General features: G+C 46.4%; 2 protein-coding genes across 2 annotated transcripts in view; both read right to left on the reverse strand.

The window, feature by feature from the left end:
- Positions 1 to 306: 306 nt before the first annotated feature.
- Positions 307 to 3,942, reverse strand: LOC119553937 (dorsal-ventral patterning protein tolloid). The gene is made up of 6 exons (XM_037864630.1): positions 3,824 to 3,942; positions 3,336 to 3,677; positions 2,459 to 3,279; positions 1,986 to 2,247; positions 1,357 to 1,925; positions 307 to 1,295 (listed from the first exon to the last, which is right to left on the reverse strand). The coding sequence occupies exons 2-6, from the start codon at positions 3,428 to 3,430 to the stop codon at positions 334 to 336; spliced, it is 2,709 nt and encodes a 902-aa protein (XP_037720558.1). The 5' UTR covers positions 3,431 to 3,677; positions 3,824 to 3,942; the 3' UTR covers positions 307 to 333.
- Positions 3,943 to 4,794: 852 nt separating this feature from the next.
- Positions 4,795 to 17,786, reverse strand: part of LOC119551019 (dorsal-ventral patterning protein tolloid) — a 29,031-nt gene continuing 16,039 nt past the window's right edge. Inside the window, exons 3-14 of the mRNA XM_037860078.1 lie at positions 12,332 to 12,681; positions 11,550 to 11,986; positions 10,607 to 10,861; positions 9,877 to 10,116; positions 8,930 to 9,488; positions 8,252 to 8,450; positions 7,890 to 8,154; positions 7,602 to 7,807; positions 6,497 to 7,140; positions 6,141 to 6,321; positions 5,814 to 6,076; positions 4,795 to 5,757 (exon numbers count right to left, since the gene is read on the reverse strand). Of these exons, the coding sequence (XP_037716006.1) occupies positions 5,434 to 5,757; positions 5,814 to 6,076; positions 6,141 to 6,321; positions 6,497 to 7,140; positions 7,602 to 7,807; positions 7,890 to 8,154; positions 8,252 to 8,450; positions 8,930 to 9,488; positions 9,877 to 10,116; positions 10,607 to 10,861; positions 11,550 to 11,986; positions 12,332 to 12,681 (3,923 nt within the window). The 3' untranslated portion in view covers positions 4,795 to 5,433. The remainder of the gene's footprint in view (positions 5,758 to 5,813; positions 6,077 to 6,140; positions 6,322 to 6,496; positions 7,141 to 7,601; positions 7,808 to 7,889; positions 8,155 to 8,251; positions 8,451 to 8,929; positions 9,489 to 9,876; positions 10,117 to 10,606; positions 10,862 to 11,549; positions 11,987 to 12,331; positions 12,682 to 17,786) is intronic.

Genomic DNA, 17,786 nt, shown 5'->3' on the forward strand with positions numbered 1-17,786 from the left:
CTCACCTACCAATTGTTCTTGTGGTCATCTCTATTAAACTTGTAATTTCGTTGTGCAACACTAGGCATAAGCGGAGATTTCAAATTCAAATTTAAATAAATATTAAATAATTAAATAAACTAAATATTACATTTGTTATCTTAAAATGAATGGATGTGAAACATAAAAACTGTACGTTAAAACATTTATTATAAACAGTAAACAAAAGAGAGAACATGAAAAATAAGGTTTTCAATTAAGTTATTTCAAAATGACTTTTATTCACAATCTATTTACAAATTTTAACAACAAACATTAAAGCCCGAATTCTTTGCTTATGCATATCTCTTCTAATTACATGAGCCTACTAGGCGGCAGTAGATGGGCGAGTGGCATGTTCTCGCTTCCCGTCTCGGAGGAATACATGTTCTTTAGATAACCCGGAAAGGGTGTTACCGCATCGAAATCCTCGCCAGCCGAATCCTCCGGCGGATCCACGGCCATGAAGGAGATGGCGAAACCCCTCAGAGAGTTACTCTCGTCCGTTTGGAATCGCAGTAGCAGGGTGTCCGAATTGGAGACTATAATTGGCGGCTTGTGCTTGCCGCAGAATCTCCCGTGGATGGTGTTCATGGAGTAGCCCTCCTCGGTGACCTCCAGATAGTCGTAGTCACACCGCTCCGAGTACTCGATCTCGAAGTGCAGAAACCGGATTTTGACACTGCTCTCCGGATCAGCCTGGATGCGCCAGTCGCAGTACATGTTCCGCCTATAGGGCCTACTTCCGTATCGCGGGTGCGAGTAAAAGGTCTGCGAGTGATTCGTGGCCCTCAAGTAGCCACCGCACTCGGAGGCAAAGGTGGCCTTGAAGCCCTTCTTCTGCAGACCCGCATCCGTGGACAGGACCATGAACATCTCGTTGGTGGACGCAATCACGGCGTAGGGCTCTCGCCCACCGCAATATATCCCCAAGGTGGAACTGTTCTCGGAGCGACCATCGTAAATGGCCACGTAATCATAGATGCACTCCTGGTGGCTCTCCACCGCAAAGTCATGGAACGTCAACTGGATCCGATGGCCCAGGACGGTCTGGAAGTGCCAGTAGCAGTAGATGTTGCGGGGATAGTCCTCCGGATAGTTGGGACTCTGCAACACGCCGTACGACGTGGTGATCTCGAATTTGCAGCGCGTCTCCGTGCAGCTGTGTCCGTTCTCGGCCAGGGTGTATCCATTCCGGCAGCTGCACTGGTAGGATCCGAAGGTGTTCCGGCACCTGTGCTGGCAGCCACCATTGTTTATGGAGCACTCATCCACATCTAAGGGACAAAAGTATCAGTAACCCCGTTCATATGCATAGACTTTCCCATCTTAAATTACCTATCACAAACTGGGCCACAAATCCACTCCGCTGCACTGTGCGATCCGAGTAGAACTCCAGCCTCAGGACACTCTGTTCGGAGTTCACCACTGAAGGCAGTTCGTGACCACAATAAATGCCTATTTTCTTCAGCCGATTATCCCTCAGCTTGGAGTAGATAATCAGATAATCGTAGTTGCACTTGGTATAATGAAACCGTGTGCCCTCCAAATCGAAGTGGGTGAAGTTCAGGAAGACGGCGTGATTCGGTGGTGCAACCACCTCCCAAACGCACTGCTTGGAATTGGGGTACACATCCGGATAGGAGGGTGAGTAGAGGGAACCATTGGACTTTGTGGCATCCACTACTCCGCCGCAGGCATTTTCGCAAGTCTTTCCATTGGCCTGCAACTCGAATCCCGCTCGACAGCCGCACTGGAAGCTGCCCAAGGTGTTGATGCACAGGTGCTGGCACCCGTGATCCGTGAACTTGCACTCATCCACATCCAGCATTAGGGCGGCGGAGAAGCCCAGCTTTTGCACCGATGAATCGGAGACGAAGCGGATGTACATCTGATTGCTGCGGGTTCTAAGCGGTTGGGATGGGTTAACTTGGTGAAGTACGTTATTTTTTATTAACCTAACTTACTTTATGTTGGGCGGCAGCTTGTCTCCGCAGAAGCGTCCTATGAGCCGGGAGTCACTGTGATTGCCATCCCGTATCTCCACGTAGTCGCAGGCACAACCATCGTGCTTCTCCAGCTCGAAGCTCTGGAACTTTAGAGCCACTTGGTGGTTATCTGGAGCTGTTATGCGCCACACGCACTCCTTGTCGGGCATGTAGTCCAAAGGATAGTTGGGAGAGTCTATGGACTGATCCCTGGTCAGCTGGATGTCTCCACCACAGACCACTGGAGGGAAGGTAGATATTAGAAATTATTAGAAATTTTGGTGGTCCAAATAAGAACAGTGCATTGTGGTAGCAGGGTATACTTTTAAAAAATATATCTAAGCACTTATATTTGTACCCAAAAAGAAAGTATTAGGATCAAATTAATATGAAAATACCATTTTCGATATCAATCTCTCTCGAACAGGATTACGGAATAGTATGAAACTAACCCTCGAATCTGGCCTTGAACCCTCGGTAACCTCTGTCTGCATTTCGGTTTACATAGTTGATGAGCATGCGACTGGTCTGGGTGGTGATGACCTCCCCACTGGTATTTCCGCAGAGTCGTCTAATCAGTGGTGATCGGTGCCAGTAGCCGTCCCTGATCTCCAGGTAATCCTGCGAACAGTCCTCGGAGCTCATCAGCTGCAGCTGTTGCAGATGGAGGATGACCTTCTCGCCATTGGTGGCTGTGATCCGCCACTCGCAGTTGGTCAGGGAGGCATCGAATTCGGATTCTGGCGTGGATTCCTCTCCGGCATCTCCACTGCCTTCGAATTCGGTCAGCACTCCATTGCCCGAGTACATAAAGTGAGGACTAACTATATGCCCGGAGTTCTGCTGATAAGTCCTTCCGCAGGAGGCGCATTTATAAAGCAGGTTGGCCTGCACAATATCCCCACGACTGAGTCGCCTTCGCTGGCCCAGCTCCAAGTGGGTTCCTGGTGAAATTCCTATGGGTGTGATGGTATCCAAGTAGGGACTCTTCGAAAACGAGTTCTTTGCATAATGCATAATGGAGTTGAGATCGTAGGGCAGCAGTGGCAGGTCCACTTCCTCCGGCGACAGGACATCAAAGTTGTACTCCTGACCCCTCATGATATTCGCCTTGTTGATGACGATGTGCTTGTCCCTGTCCCCACGGGCATGTTCATGATGGAAGCCAATGGTGTGGCCCAGTTCATGGATGATAATTCCGAACTTTTCGCAGTTACGACCTATGGAGATGGGTTGGCGACCGTTGCCATTCTTGCCCAGAAAGGAGCAGCAACTAGGGGATATTTAAATTAAAGAAAGGAGATTTTAAAAATATAATGCCCAACTTACCCGCAGTTTTTGACCGTAAAGTATATGTAGTTCACATGCAAACTGGGATCGCGTTCCACAAACTTGATGCAGGTGAAGTTCTCCCAGTGGCGCATGGCCTGCTTGAAGAGCGCCTTGTGGGCTCCACTGAAGATGCCATCGATCTCGTAGGGAATGACTCCATAGTCCCAGGTTCGCTCCTTCCTCACAGTCACGGCTCTCCGATGCCTTTGGAGGAGTTTTCTTTGTGAGGTGGGATTATGGATGAACGCATGACTATGCTGCAGGACATCTACAGCGTCATCGGTCCACAGAAGTGGAGGTGGTAATCTCAAACCGGCTTTGTTCTGCTTCCAGCGTCTCCTGGATGGGTGGTAGATGGACAGGGGCTTATGAGCTCAGGTGTTGCTTACGTGTTTCGCCCCAAAGGCGAACTCAAGTGGCAAAGTCAAGTGGCCCTACTAATTGCGCTCCATTGTGTGTGGGATACAAATCCCAGTGGAACTTACCCCGAATATTGTCTGTCTGTCTTCAGTTGATGGCTGTCATCCTTTTGCTCCTTTGACTCCCTTGGCGGCACCTGTTGTGGTTGTATGTGGAATTGTAATTCGACTCCCGACCACGTGATGCCACCTCACTCACCTGTGGAGAGTCCAGCAGGCCAAAGAAGTCCTCCGGCTGTTCCTTGAAGTCAAAATCACACTCACTTTCGGGCAGCTGACTCAGTCGCCTGCTTTCCGCGAAATCCACCAGAGAAACCATCATCAGAGCTCCCACAGAGAACACAAATAATAATTTCGCTTTCATTTTCATGGGCATGCGGCAAATTCCTTCCATTTCGTTGGTATTTCTGGGGGCTCGTTCCCCGAAGTTGCCTCAACCAGTTCAAAGTTCTAACTGAGCGCTCGTGGGCTGCGATTGCCGAATTATACTGGTGAGACAAGGGTTCCATGGGTCGAGCAGGTAACAGATGAAGTTCGTAGAGTTAGAGGTTGAGGGGAAGGAGGAGGAGTAGGACTGCAGAATCTCGACTGACCGCTCGAAGGGACAGCTCTATATGGAGGGAGAACGATCAGCAGCAGAGAAGCGAACCCTCCTCATTGGCGATTCTGGCTGACCATCCATTGTCTGCCTGTTTGCATTCAATGGATTTTGATTTGGGTATCCCTGCGCACCTTGACATTACCCATATACCATTTACCATCCACCATGTACCATCTACCTGGGGCGCTGGTCGGGCTCAGGGGCATTTGCCCAGGATCAGGTGTTGGGTTCGGTGTTCGGTCCTTTTAGGGCAGGTCATTAATGATCATAAATCCCCCGCATGAACGAATCGTTTCGCGGTAATTCCACCTATAAATGCTATTCAAGAGCCATGGCGCTTCTGCCTGCGAAGGCAAGGTGGAACTTCGCGGGCCATAAACCATAAACCAATAGACAGACCCAGCAATAATAAAATATTAATTTCAAACTCGTTTTGTTTTGGTTTTAAAACATAGTTACTATGCAAGTTTTAATAGTATGTATGTATAGATTTAATTACGTATTAAGTTGAGTCAAATATCCGAGAGTTGTACATATGTATGCCTGCGTGATGAGTTAATCTCCAGGGACCTTCCACTTTCGGTGCATCCGAAGATATGTGTGTATCTCTTTCCTATCCTAACTTTCGTTCCGATTTTGATATGGGCCACCCATCGACTTATGCTAAGATGCTTAACGAAATGCGCTGGGCCATTGAATATGGCACAATAGAGTTTACAAGTCCAAAGGGAAAATGCTTCAGAGTAACAGCAGTGAAATGCAGAAGGGGAAATTGCACATTTAGCTACAGAGTCTAGAAAAGTCTAATCGAAGTACATTACATGTATGCCGTAGGTCTAAGTAATTGCCACCACAGATCTAACGATTTGTATGCGAGTGCCTAAAACTAATATTGGATCGCGACCTAGACGAGGTCCTTGATTATATCCTGGCTCTTACCAGTAGAGTGCGCGCGTGGAAGATTGAGAAATTAATATTATATACGCGACGATATGCCTAAATCTGTTAAATAAATTCCGTTTTAAGATATTGTCATGAATTTTTGCGCGTGGTCAGCGTTCTCGCCTCCGTTGCCCTATGCCTTTCCGGAGTAGTACCGATTGGGCAGACTGTAGCGACCCCGGTACTGCCCATTGAAGACCAGCTGGTTCCCGCTAAAGTCGCTGTACTCGTCGGTCTCCTCCTGCGTGTCCTCGATGTAGATGCTCTTCAGGGAGCCCGGGAACGGGGTGACCATCTCGGAGCTGTACGAGTTCTCCGCATCCTCGTCGGAGTGGTCGTACTCCCCGGAATTGGGAACGGCCACATATGATGCGGAGAAGCCCTTCATCGGTACCGATCCATCGGTCTTAAAGCGAACCAGCAAGGAGTGGGTCATCGAGTTGATGTCCTGCGGCAGCTGTAAGATATCAAAATGGTTTAATGTTCCCTGCATAACCGCAAGGATCTACTTACCACATTGCCGCAGTACTGTCCGTACATGGGGCCATACTGTCCATACACGTCGTCTATATCGGAGAACACCTGCACATAGTCGAAGGTGCAGTTCTCGCTGCTCTCAATGTCGAAGGTGAGGAATACGAGCTGCACGTAGCTGTTGTCCGGAGCCGCGATGGTCCACTCGCAGTCCATGCCGTCATCGTAGTCCTGGTTACCAAAGCGGGCATGGGAGTAGAACTGCTGCACCTGGCTGGTGGCACGCAAATAACCCCCACAGGCTGTAAGTAAATTATCGAAAAGATGAAGCCATGAAGATGGTTTAAGGTTTCCAAGCCATCCTACCCGTCGAGTGGGACGCCGTGAATCCGTTCTTCTGCTTGTTCTTGTCCGTCTTAAGGACCATGTACATCTGGTTGCTGGTGGAGGAGATGGGGAAGGGAATCTTGTCCCCGCAGAAGCGACCCAGAACCGAGGCGGACTCGGATTCGCCATCATAAATTGCCACGTTGTCGTAGGTGCATTCCTGTGATAGTTAGGAAACAAATTAAAGGCTCGAAAATCGTCTTCACTTTAAGGTCCTCTTAAAAACAAAGTTCTTACTAAGTAAAGGCAAAGTGAAGCTTTATCAAATCGGTATATTTCGTTGATATATCCCTCTTCTCTCTTAATATATATATGTATATTTTAATGAAGCTCACCTGATGTGATTCCACGTCGAACTCGTTGAAAATCAGCTTGATCCGGTGGCCCGGTGTGGTAATGAAGTGCCACACACAGTCCGCATTCGGCGGATAGGAGTCCGGATAGTTGGGGCTGAAGATGGTGCCGAAGGCAGCGGAGATCTCGTACTTGCACTCGCCCTCCTTGCAGTCGTGGCCGTTCTCGTGCATGGAGTACCCGTTGTGGCACATGCAGATGTAGGATCCAATGGTGTTCCGGCACTCGTGCTGACAACCCCCATTATTCACCGCACACTCGTCGATGTCCGTGAAGAAGACGGCCGCGAATCCCGACCTCTGGATGGACTTGTCCGAGTGGAACTCCAATCTCAAGGCATTGCTCTCGGATGTGGCCGTGGGCGGAATGGCGGAGCCGCAGAAGGTGCCGATCCTCTTCAGCCGATTCTCACCCAGTTTGGAGTACACGGTCACCGAATCGTAGCCGCAGTCCGACTGCTGATGAGCAGTGCCCTCCAGATCGAAGTGGGTGAAATTCAGCGATATCCTGTGCTTGGGCGGGGCCACAATCTCCCAAATGCACTCCTTCAGCAGAGGGTACATCTCGGGGAAAGAGGGCGAGGTGATGGTGCCATTCGGATATTCGATGACGCCGCCACAGGCATCTAAATAAAAAGAGGAATTCAGTTGAGGGTTCAGTCTATTCAGTGTGTACTGTAAATGTGAAGCTTTTTAATTAGGTCATTATATTAGGCACATAATAAAGAAAGAATTAATAACTTTTGTCGTTAAAAAATATATGTTTTCTACACGCAGAATATAAACAGTTCTTAAAACAGCTCTCGCGATCTCAAAGTGGGGCAAGATTGAATGACTATTTAAAAATCACTTCATCTGGAAAAAAACTTTGCGTGCACTTTTCTCTCGATTTCAAGAACTTTTTATCTTAAATTTCTGATTTAAGAATAAAATTTCTTGGCTTTTTTTCAGTTTTTAGTTATTTTAATGCATTGAATTGAATAGTTCCACACCATTTAGTTGAAAACACCCATTTGCCGTCCAAGAAGTCATAAACATTTATAGCGAAATAATTAGATTGTGAAGCACTTTTCGGCAGTTAACCCACCTTCGCAGTGCTTCTTGTCGCTGTGCAGTTCATATCCGATGCGGCAGCTGCACTCGTAGCCGCCCAGAGTGTTGATGCACTCGTGCTCGCATCCGTGGTTCTGGGTCTCGCACTCGTCCACCTCCTTCATGAACACGGCCGAGAAGCCCGCCTTCTGCACCGATGTGTCCGACACGAATTTCACGTACATCGAATTGCCACTTGACCTGCAAAGGGACGCCGAACAAAAGCAGAGTTTCTTCTTTTTAGCGAGGGGTACGAATGGCTTGCCCCTTCAGTGGCACTCACTTCATGTTCGGCGGCGGCTTGTAGCCACAGAAAACGCCAATTAGCGGCGCATCCTGGGCAGGGCCATCGCGAACCTCGACATAGTCGTAGACACAGCTGTCATGGTTCTCCACCTCGAAGGACTGGAATTTCAGCGCCACCTGGTAGCTATCCGGGACGGTTATTTTCCACACGCATTCCTTGTTGGGCAAATAGTCCAGCGGGTAGTTGGGCGACTCCAGGCGGCCCACGCCATCGTCCACGGACAACTCGCCACCGCAAACAACTATGGAAACGGAATGTCAGGAACTCGCCAGGACCACTTTCATTTCGTATCTCCCATCATTCCAACTCCCCATTTACCACTTCACTCCTGCACTCACCATCGAACTCCGCCTTGAAGCCCCTGAAGCCCTCGCTGCGATGGTTGTTCACGTAGGTGAGCAGCATGCGACTGGACTCCGTCCGGACCACCTGCTTGTCCACCTTGCCGCAGAAGCGACCGATGAGCGGCGACTTCTCGAAGTAGCCGTCCCGAATCTCCAGGTAGTCCGACTCGCAGTTGTTCGACTTGAAGATGTTCTGAGAGGAAATAAAGGAACTGTTATTTATCAATTGCTTAATGGTAAAAGGGAACGAAAGTTATTGAACCGGGTTGTAGTGCAGATAATTAAAACCCTAAATCAGGGCTCCCTGATAGTGTCTCCGTTTTACTGGCTTTCATATAAATATCAGAGCCTTAAGCCCCGATGATAAATGAAATAGAGAGACACTACAAATCGTTTGTTGTTCTAACGTGTTTTGCTTATTTCTACGCCTTTTTGGATGCCTTATTTAAAAACCTATATTCCTAAGAATATATAATATATGTGAAATAATTCTAAATTGACAAATATGAAATGAAAACGTTAAAAGCCATAGGAAGCATCTTAAAAATTTATAATAATTCATAGCCATAACGAAATTATAAGGAATCAAATCCGAAATCTATTTTAAAAGGCTCTAAAAGTACCCCCAATTTATGGGCTATCAAAGGAGGTAATCGGGGTCACCAGCCTTACCATGCCCTCCAGTTTCAGCTCCACCCTCTCTCCGTAGGTGGCCGTTATCCGCCACTCGCAGTGCTCCGTCTCATTGGTCAGTGCTCCGGCCGTGAAATGGGAGGGCGAGGCAAAGATGCCCGAGCTCTCCTGGAAGGTGCGTCCGCACTTGGGACACTTGTAGAGCAGATTGGCCTGGGCTATGTCACCCTGGCTGAGGCGCAGTCGCTGGCCAATCTCCGGACGCTTGCGGTTCTTCATCTCGATGGGCAGGATGGTGTCCAGGTAGGTGCCCTTGGAGAAGGTGTTCCGGGCGTAGTGCATGATCGAGTCGTAGTCGTAGGCCATGCCCAGCGAGTCCACCTCGTCCGGCGAGAGCATGTTGAAGTTGTAGTCCTGGCCCTTCATGATGTTGTTGTGCTCGATCACCACGTGCTTTTCCCGATCCGGACGAGTGTGCTCGTGCCAGAAACCAACCACGTGGCCCAGTTCATGGACCACAATGCCAAACTTATCGCAATTCCGACCGATTGAGATGGCTTGGGGCCCATTGCCACGTTTGCCCACAAAGGAGCAGCATCTGTTAAGAAAGGGTAAGAATAGATGGCGATATTATATTTAAGAACAGGAGAATTTTAAATAAATTGTGTATGTACATTGTACATATAGAATATACATTTAAAACAAATACCCCCTTATATTTATATTTATATGGTTTCGCTTATTATTATCATATTAGAATATAATAAATCTACAAGTATATTCCTGCCTATGAGTTTTATAAGTTTTGATTAGGTTTTTATACAAAACAATCAACTTTAAAAGTGTATTTGAAATGAATTGCGGAGGAAAACATTTCTGTATTGGACATATCTTTGGATTAACTCACTGAATTTATTTAAGAGCTATAGACTTTCTTTTATAATTAAGAAAAAAGTTTTATATTACTTTTTTTTAACGAAACTCACCCGCAGCTCCTCACGGTGAACACGATGTAGTTGGGATGGATCTCCGGGTCGCGTTCCACGAACTTGATGCACGTGGAGTTCTCCCAGTGACGCATGGCCAGCTTGAAGAGCGCCTTGTGGATGCCACTGAAGTTGCCGTCGATCTCGTAGGGGATGACTCCATAGTCCCAGATGCGATCCTTTTTGGCTGTGACTGCCCGGGCCACCCGATGACGCAGTTGCTCCTCATCCTTGGGAGTTCTGACAAGAATGAAGAAGCCATTTATACTCGTTAGTTATGGATGATTTTGGAAAGCGACGGGCGAAAAGTTTTACGTGGCGTATGCGTAATTTTAATTGCCAACAGTTTTCCATGCATTTTTCACTGTTGTTGTATGGCACAACTTTTGGCACGCGAATTTCTATTAAAATTCATAACTTTTAACATGTACAAACACACACAAACACTCGCACACACACACACACACACACAACCGCACAATGAGCAATGGGCCTCTGTGTGTGTGAATGAGCCTTTGTTTGTGTCTGTGTGAGTTGCCAAAATGGCTGCTGTTTGTTTAAAGTTTATGCCGAAAAACCTCTGAATGAAAATGGCCGGCAATTTACAGTGGGGCCAGGAAATGGCAACGGAAACGGATGTGGCGGCTGTGGTGGAAATGGTGGTGGCGTCTCACCAGGGAGGGGGGGTGGTAGGCTATAAGCTGGAGGGGATTTGGTTTGCCCAACTTACTCCGCTTTCAGCAAATCCATTTCGGAGACGGACTGGTGGGCCGATTGATTGAATCCTGGCGGGGAATGGTTCACATATTGGGTGGTTCCCTGGCCACGTCGACGGTGCTGGCGACGATGCTTCTTGCGGTGGTGGCTCTGCGTCCGCTTCTGGTGGTGCGACTCCCTTCGGCGGTGGCCCTCGACCACCGGGCGACTCAGCTCCTGGCGCAATCTCTCCAGCTTGGCTTCGTACTCCATGTGCTGGTTGCTGCGTCTGCGGTGGTCATGGAAAAAAAAACACAAGCCAAACTGATTTTAAATGGCTGAAAAGCGAGTCCACAGGCCTCATTTCGAATGAAGCATTTATTATTTACATCATAATTAAACCAAAAACCCATTTGATTAAACTAATTAGCAGAATTTTGAATAAAATTCGCTATTTATCATTCAGAAAACAACTCATAAATTCATGTTTGAGTAACAGTAACAGAACACATAAATATTTTTAATTAAGCCATTTTTGTTTGACTGATTTAATTGGTTCAAAATGTTTAAAATATATTACATTTGCTGAGAGTGAAATTTAAAGATCTGATTATTTAGGCAATAAATCGGCTTTAATTGATATGTAGTTTAATATTCGAAAATAAATGGGATAGAAAATGGAGCAATAGTTGTTGTTAAGCCTGCACTGATAAAATACACAATAAATCAGTTCATTTAATGAATGGGTCTTAAACTTTTTTTTCATTTTCACATTCCTTTTAAATGCTTAAAGTAAATATAACAATTATCGTTTTTCATATGTACTGCAATGATTTATACATTTTCATGCAATGTCTAGTATTAAATAGTATTTAGATATGATATAAGATATGAAAAGCACTACTTTAATTTCCAAATGTTGCTGTTCCATGTCTTTATAAGTTGATATTAATATTTTTTTAGAGTTTTGGGCTCACCTCTGCTTTGGTCCCCGCCTGTGGCGCCTCCGCACAACTCCGCGTGAGTGCAAGAAGTCCACCTCGTCGTCCAGCTGCATCCCATTGCCTCCGGCATTGCTGTAGACGTGGGACGGAGTGGATCGCTGCTCCGGCAAGGAGGTGGGCACTATGTGGGAGGGTCGCCTCTCGGCCACAAAGTTGTTGCCCGAATCGTCCTCGATGTCCTTGTTGTCCGACTGAATCTTGCGGGTGTCCACGTTGCGGTGCAGCGCCTGCGCCTGCGTCTTGTTGCCCGGCTTGGAGCTCATCTCGACCAGCGTCATCCTGGCCGGCTTCTCGGGATGTGTAACATGGGATCGCTGTTCCGACGGAGGCAGCACCTCGTTCTTGTAGCTGGAGGATTGGGCATAGTCGGCGGGCGACACCAAACCGGACTTTACCGCCTTATTGGCACTCTAAAGGAACGGGGAAATACCAGCCTTTATAACACACTTTGAATACTAGTTTGTATTTAATGATTATTGATTTTAAATTAATTTTCAAAAAATGTTTACCCACCTTGAAAATATTATAATTCTTAAATGATTCTATAAAGGTACAGAAGGTGATACTAAATAAATGAATAGTAACTACCCCCCAACAAGTATTTGCCTTAAAGTTCAGAAACTTGGAGTCAATTGACATTTTTTATAGAAATATTATATTCTTACGAAGCGAAAGAAATATTTTTAAGTGCAAACTAATCTTAATCTCCATGTATTTAAAAAAATCTGTACCGGATAGTGCCATGGATAACTTACTTGACCCTGCAATTGGCCCTCGCCGGCCTTCAGGTTGACCGGACCCGAGCTGGGCAGCTTGGTCTTCTTGCGGATGATGTCGGTGAGGCCCTCCTCCTCCACCTGCAGGCCCTCGTGGTAGACCTCTTGCTTCAGCTTCTCCAGATCCAGCTGGAAGGTGGCGTTGAACTTGGTCGGCCCGGCAGCCGCACCGGAAACGGAAGTGGAGGCGGGGTCGTGAGCCTGGTCCGGGGCGTCTGCCAGCAGCTCCTCCACCTCCTGGCGCTCCTGCTCCTCGTCGTCCACGGGCGTGTGGGCCACAACTGGGCCGGAATCGCCCTCGGGCAAGGCTATGTCGCCCATGAAGCCGCCTGCAAGGCCAATGATAAAGCGATTTAAATTAGCGGCTTTATGGCACTGCTACCATAACTTACAAATTGTTTTTAATTATAAGCGACAGGGCGTAAAGCGTATAAATTTTTATTTTAATTGAAATTTCATGTGGCTCCCAGCCCGCTCATCCGTAAACTGGCGGTTGGTTAGCTGATGCCCCAGCTGGTAATTTATAATTCGCACTGACAACATCTACTGGCCACTGGCTACTGGGCCACCGACCATGTTGCGGATATAAGGCCGTGGCCCTCTGACAGTTATTTCGCCAGGCGGTTGGATAGACACTCTCTGCATATCCATTTAATCAGTGCATCAGCGGGACAGAGGGACAGAGGGACAACCGGACAGCAGGACGAGCAGACAACAGGATTCCTGGCCAGCTGATGCCTTTGTTTGCCCACGCTCCACGCGGCGTATGCGCAATGTGCACCAGGGAGTGTGTGTGGAAAGTGGCCAGTAAAATTGGCAGCAACAACGATAACAGTTAACAAGCAAAATATGAAACTGTTGCCCTGTCTGCCTCAGACATGTTAAACAAAATTAATTAAGTGCGTTTGCACATTGCCACTAAAAAAAAAAGGGAAGCAATGAAAAACAATACCGAACTGTGCAGACTCTGTCCATTAAAATGCTAGGATAAATATATTTAAAGCAGATCCCACGGCAACTGGCAACATCAATCCTTATTTTCCATGTCAAAATGAAGAATTTGCCAGCCAAATAAGCTCTGGATAGAGCAATTCATTTGCCTATAAAGACTGTCTGAGTGCTGCTGCCTGAAATGCTGAAAATGCTGCTGGTTTGCTGCTCGGAGCTCTGCTTAATTCAAACATAAATAAAATAAAATTGCATTCATGCTATTTACACGGTTGGCACAGTGGAGCCTGCTCGAGTGGACGTGGATGTGGATGTGGATGTGGATGCCAGGATGCCAGGCTGCCAGGCTGCCAGGATACCAGGCAGTTCGTGATAGGGCTGCATTAACGTTAACGCCTTTTGACTTCTGAAGGCCGCTCATCGTGGCCCATATTCCTCCTCCGGATTTCGCTTCCCTTTCCGGCTTTTCCTTCGCTTCCTTCACTTCCGCCTTCTGACACCTCTCGCCCCATCCCTAGTCACCTGCTCCGCCTGTCCATCTGCGAGCTCCCAACTCGGAAACTGGGAAACTCCGATGTGCAGTTGCAGATACGGGTGCTGGCAATTTGATTATTACAACTGGAGCGGCAAAACCAATCATCTTTGAGTCTCAACTAACTTGTTGCGAAGTGGGTCACTGCAATCCAAATCCACTTGACTCGCATTCCAATTGGCTGTACAGAGTACACATATCCTTTGGGTAATAATCAAGGATTTGTTGCCTTTTGAAGAGTGAGCCCATAATAACAGAGGAAGTAATTAAAAGGTAGGAAAGAGTGGTATACTGGGATTCTCCATTTAAGGATACTCGATTCACATAATATTTGCTTTTCATTTCTATTTGCTATTTGTACATTTTCTTTGAGTTCCGTGCATCATGTTTTTTTCCCATTTCAGGACAGATATTTCTACTTACTTAAGTAAAATAGTTGCTCATTTATTGATAAACTTTCAACTCCAAAGAAGCCCTTAGCAACAAGGGCTTTTGTCTATCAAGTATTCACTGTATTAAGAGAACCTTGAATGCAGGAGCAGCTGAACATGTGTGTACTCTTCGGTTTTGTAAGTTCTGCTTTTGATTTTGCTTGTGTTTTACTGCTGCGTGTTGTTTTGGGCAAAATTGCAAATTACATATTTATCAAGCTGCAAACGTTTTTTGATTTAGTTCCCCAAAGTGCAGCAGAGCATGGCAATCATGGCACTCTCTCACAGGAAGTAAAAAATCGAGGAAAAAAAAGGGGAAAAAGGAAGTCAAACCACACAGTTTGTTTGTCAGGGCTCCAATCAATGTCAATCATACGCACCGTAACCGAAATGTGGTCGCCTAGCTGCAGTTCGAGCAAAATGAGTATGAAAAGGGAAATGACGTGGGCCACCCAAAAAACACCCGCAAAATGTCAGACTTGGGGGCAGTGAGACGTTTGCTGATTCTGTCAAAGATCGGAATTTAGATCAAAATTCTAGGAGAAACACCGCCGTGGCAGCGCAAATCCTGTTTGTTCAACGGATGAGCCATCGCTCGACGTTCTGTTAAATCTGAATTAAATTACACGCCATCAAGATTTCTGTATTCAATCTACGCTCACGCTCACGTTTTCCCCTCCCATTTTTCTCTTCGTTTTTCGCCATTGTTTTTGCTGCAATTGCAGCATGTTGACTTTGAAAACATATCGTATTTACATTTGATTTAACAGTCAAACAAATTTCTAGAATTGCGCAAATATTTACATACACAATCGGAAAATCTCTGCAGGGCTGCGAACACGTGTGCCCTGTTGTGAATTAAAAACATATATATATATATATATATACAAATATTCTTCGCCTGCGTGGCTGTGCATACATGAAATTTAAATTTAAAACATAGCACAGCCCACATGGCGGATGATTGATTTGGATGTTGTTGCGAAAGCGAGACGGCAAAGTCGAAACGGCAGGGGAAAGCTGAATGGAAACTAAAACCGGTGGAAGGTAACTCAAGCAAAACACGTTTCCCAGTTGGCATTTAATCCCCTTAACAATGGCCGGCACCCAAGGAGGAAAAATCCGGACTTGGAGGTGGTAATAAAAAAAGACGATGCACTCTGCAGGCGAGAAAACTTGCCACATAATGCGGCAGATTTGCCACCCGCACAAGAAGTGGCAACAGTCCGTTTAACGGTGAAGGATCAGTAGTTGCCACTGCCAAGATGGCGGCTGTAACGGAAACGGAAACGAACACCATCCAATGTGCGTGGGCCAAGCCCTTCCTTCTGTCGAGTTTCAGTCCTTCTGCGTCTGCAATTTCATTACGTTAACGTTAAATGCCTTTGGCCGTCTCGTCCACTCTGACTGGCAGACAAACAGTTCGCACAAGTGAAAGTAATTAAATTTTTGAGCGTTGGCTCATTTTATCCAGAGTCCTTGGTCCTTGGTCCTCCTTCCTCCTTCCTCCCACATCATTCACACTAACGAACTGACGCACAAAACGTGCCGTTTTAGAGGGAATCCAAATCCAAATTCGCATCCGTATCCCTACCCGAGTCCAGTTGCGTTACCCTTTTAACGGCGACCACAAAAATGTTCAACACATTCTGGCTGCACTTTCCCTTTTTCCCTTTCCAAATCCTGCTTACCGGCCATGCGGCGTATGCGTAATGTGGCAACAAGGACCCATTGCCATTGCCCTGCCCACTTTATGAGCTCTGCGTACGCAACTCGCGAATGCCAACTGCCAACTGCCAGTTTAATTAAAAATAAAACCCACCATCTCCGCCTGCCTGGCTCCAACTGATTATTCGCTTTGGGCCACGCGTTATACGTGCGAAAACCAGAAGCTGAAAAGGAGGAAAGCTGGGAAAGCTGGGAAAGCGGGAAAAGCGGGAAAGCAGCATCCCCAACACTTGACGCACCGCATCAGTTGTGGTGGTCAACACCCAGAGTTGCTCGTCCATTTTGTGGGTCAAAAGCAAATAATTGAAGAGAGCACGTCGACTGATTGCCATTGTTGAGGTCAGTTGGGTACGCTTTCATTTCACCTTTTTTTTTATTCCCTGGTTATTTCGGGGCCTCTTCCGATTTTTTTCTTATTTATGGCTTTTGTGCTCTTTTGCGGATGTCAATGCTCGGCTGGCTGTGTCATAAAATAAAATACGAGTTTGTGCGCAAATAATACACAAGCAATTAAACAACAAAAATGCTTGGGGCTCAAAAGGATTTGGCACAAAGAAAAAATGATAATTGATTTGCACTTTTAGGCTGGTAGTGAATGTGATTGGAAATGAAAATGTTTATTTTATCTTTTAATGATTCTTGAACACTATTCAGCAGTACAGAAAAAAAGACTGTAATACCAAAAAAAAATATAGACTACTTTTTTATTTAGACTTTTTTAAAGTCCTTGGCAATACCCTTTTTAAATCTCTACGAAATTAATAAAATTATTCGATATACTCGTATATAAAACACATGATTGTATTTAAAGAATCAACGTATAATACAAGCGAGTAATGCTAAAACAGCCAAATTTCTGCCCAATATTCTTACTCTATAACAGAATAAAATAGAGGATTATTTTCTAATTTAAATGAAAAGAGCTCACAATTATTTTGTATAAGTTCCCATTTTAGGTCCCAGTACAAGTAGTGTTTTCTTTGGGTGGTTCCTTTGTTTATCTGACCTAATTCCAGGGGCTCAGGATCTCTACTCTTATAAGTAGAATTAGCCTTCACTGGCCAACTGACTTGCTAACCCCGATGGCTTTCAAATCGCTGACGGCTTTGTTAATACGGCTGTAATTATGCATTATCTGCCATTGAGCGTACAGCGACCGGAAATGCATACATGCATACCAGAGTGACCCCCGATTGGGTGTGTATCTGTGCACGGGACTCCATACTCGATTATCCATTCCCTCGACACGTTTAATGTGAGTTTGTGTGAGTGTGTGTCGGTATAATTACCGTAGCCATAACAATGAAATTCAATTTGCTGGCCACGCCCCCCGCGGACAAATGGGCGGTCGGAGAATTCATCATGGTCCGGAATTATGTTTTGATAAGCGGCCACCGAGCAAACAGGCCATAAACCGGCAAACGGATGGACATTCGGGCGATGCCTAAATTAAAGATGGAATCAAGGCAAATATGGGCGGACAAATAAACCACTCGAACACAAAATGGACAGAATCGCATACGGATGCAGACGGAACGGAAGGAAGGAAGGGGCGGAGGCGGATGTGGAGGCGGAAGCGGATGGAGGAGTATATATGGTTGGACAAACTAATCCGGAGGCAGCAGAGACTGCATGGGGAGGACCTCAGCCATTAGCCAGAAGCAGCAGCACTACGAATACAAATCCGAATATTCGGATAGTTCCGGCTTCATGTGTTCCTACGGCTCTTCTCCCCCGAAAATGGAGTTCGTCCTGGTGATTCTGAATCAGATGGTGATGGAGACGAGTGACCCGG

The sequence above is a fragment of the Drosophila subpulchrella genome, chromosome 3R, assembly GCF_014743375.2.
Source record: "Drosophila subpulchrella strain 33 F10 #4 breed RU33 chromosome 3R, RU_Dsub_v1.1 Primary Assembly, whole genome shotgun sequence".
Lineage (NCBI taxonomy): Eukaryota > Metazoa > Arthropoda > Insecta > Diptera > Drosophilidae > Drosophila > Drosophila subpulchrella.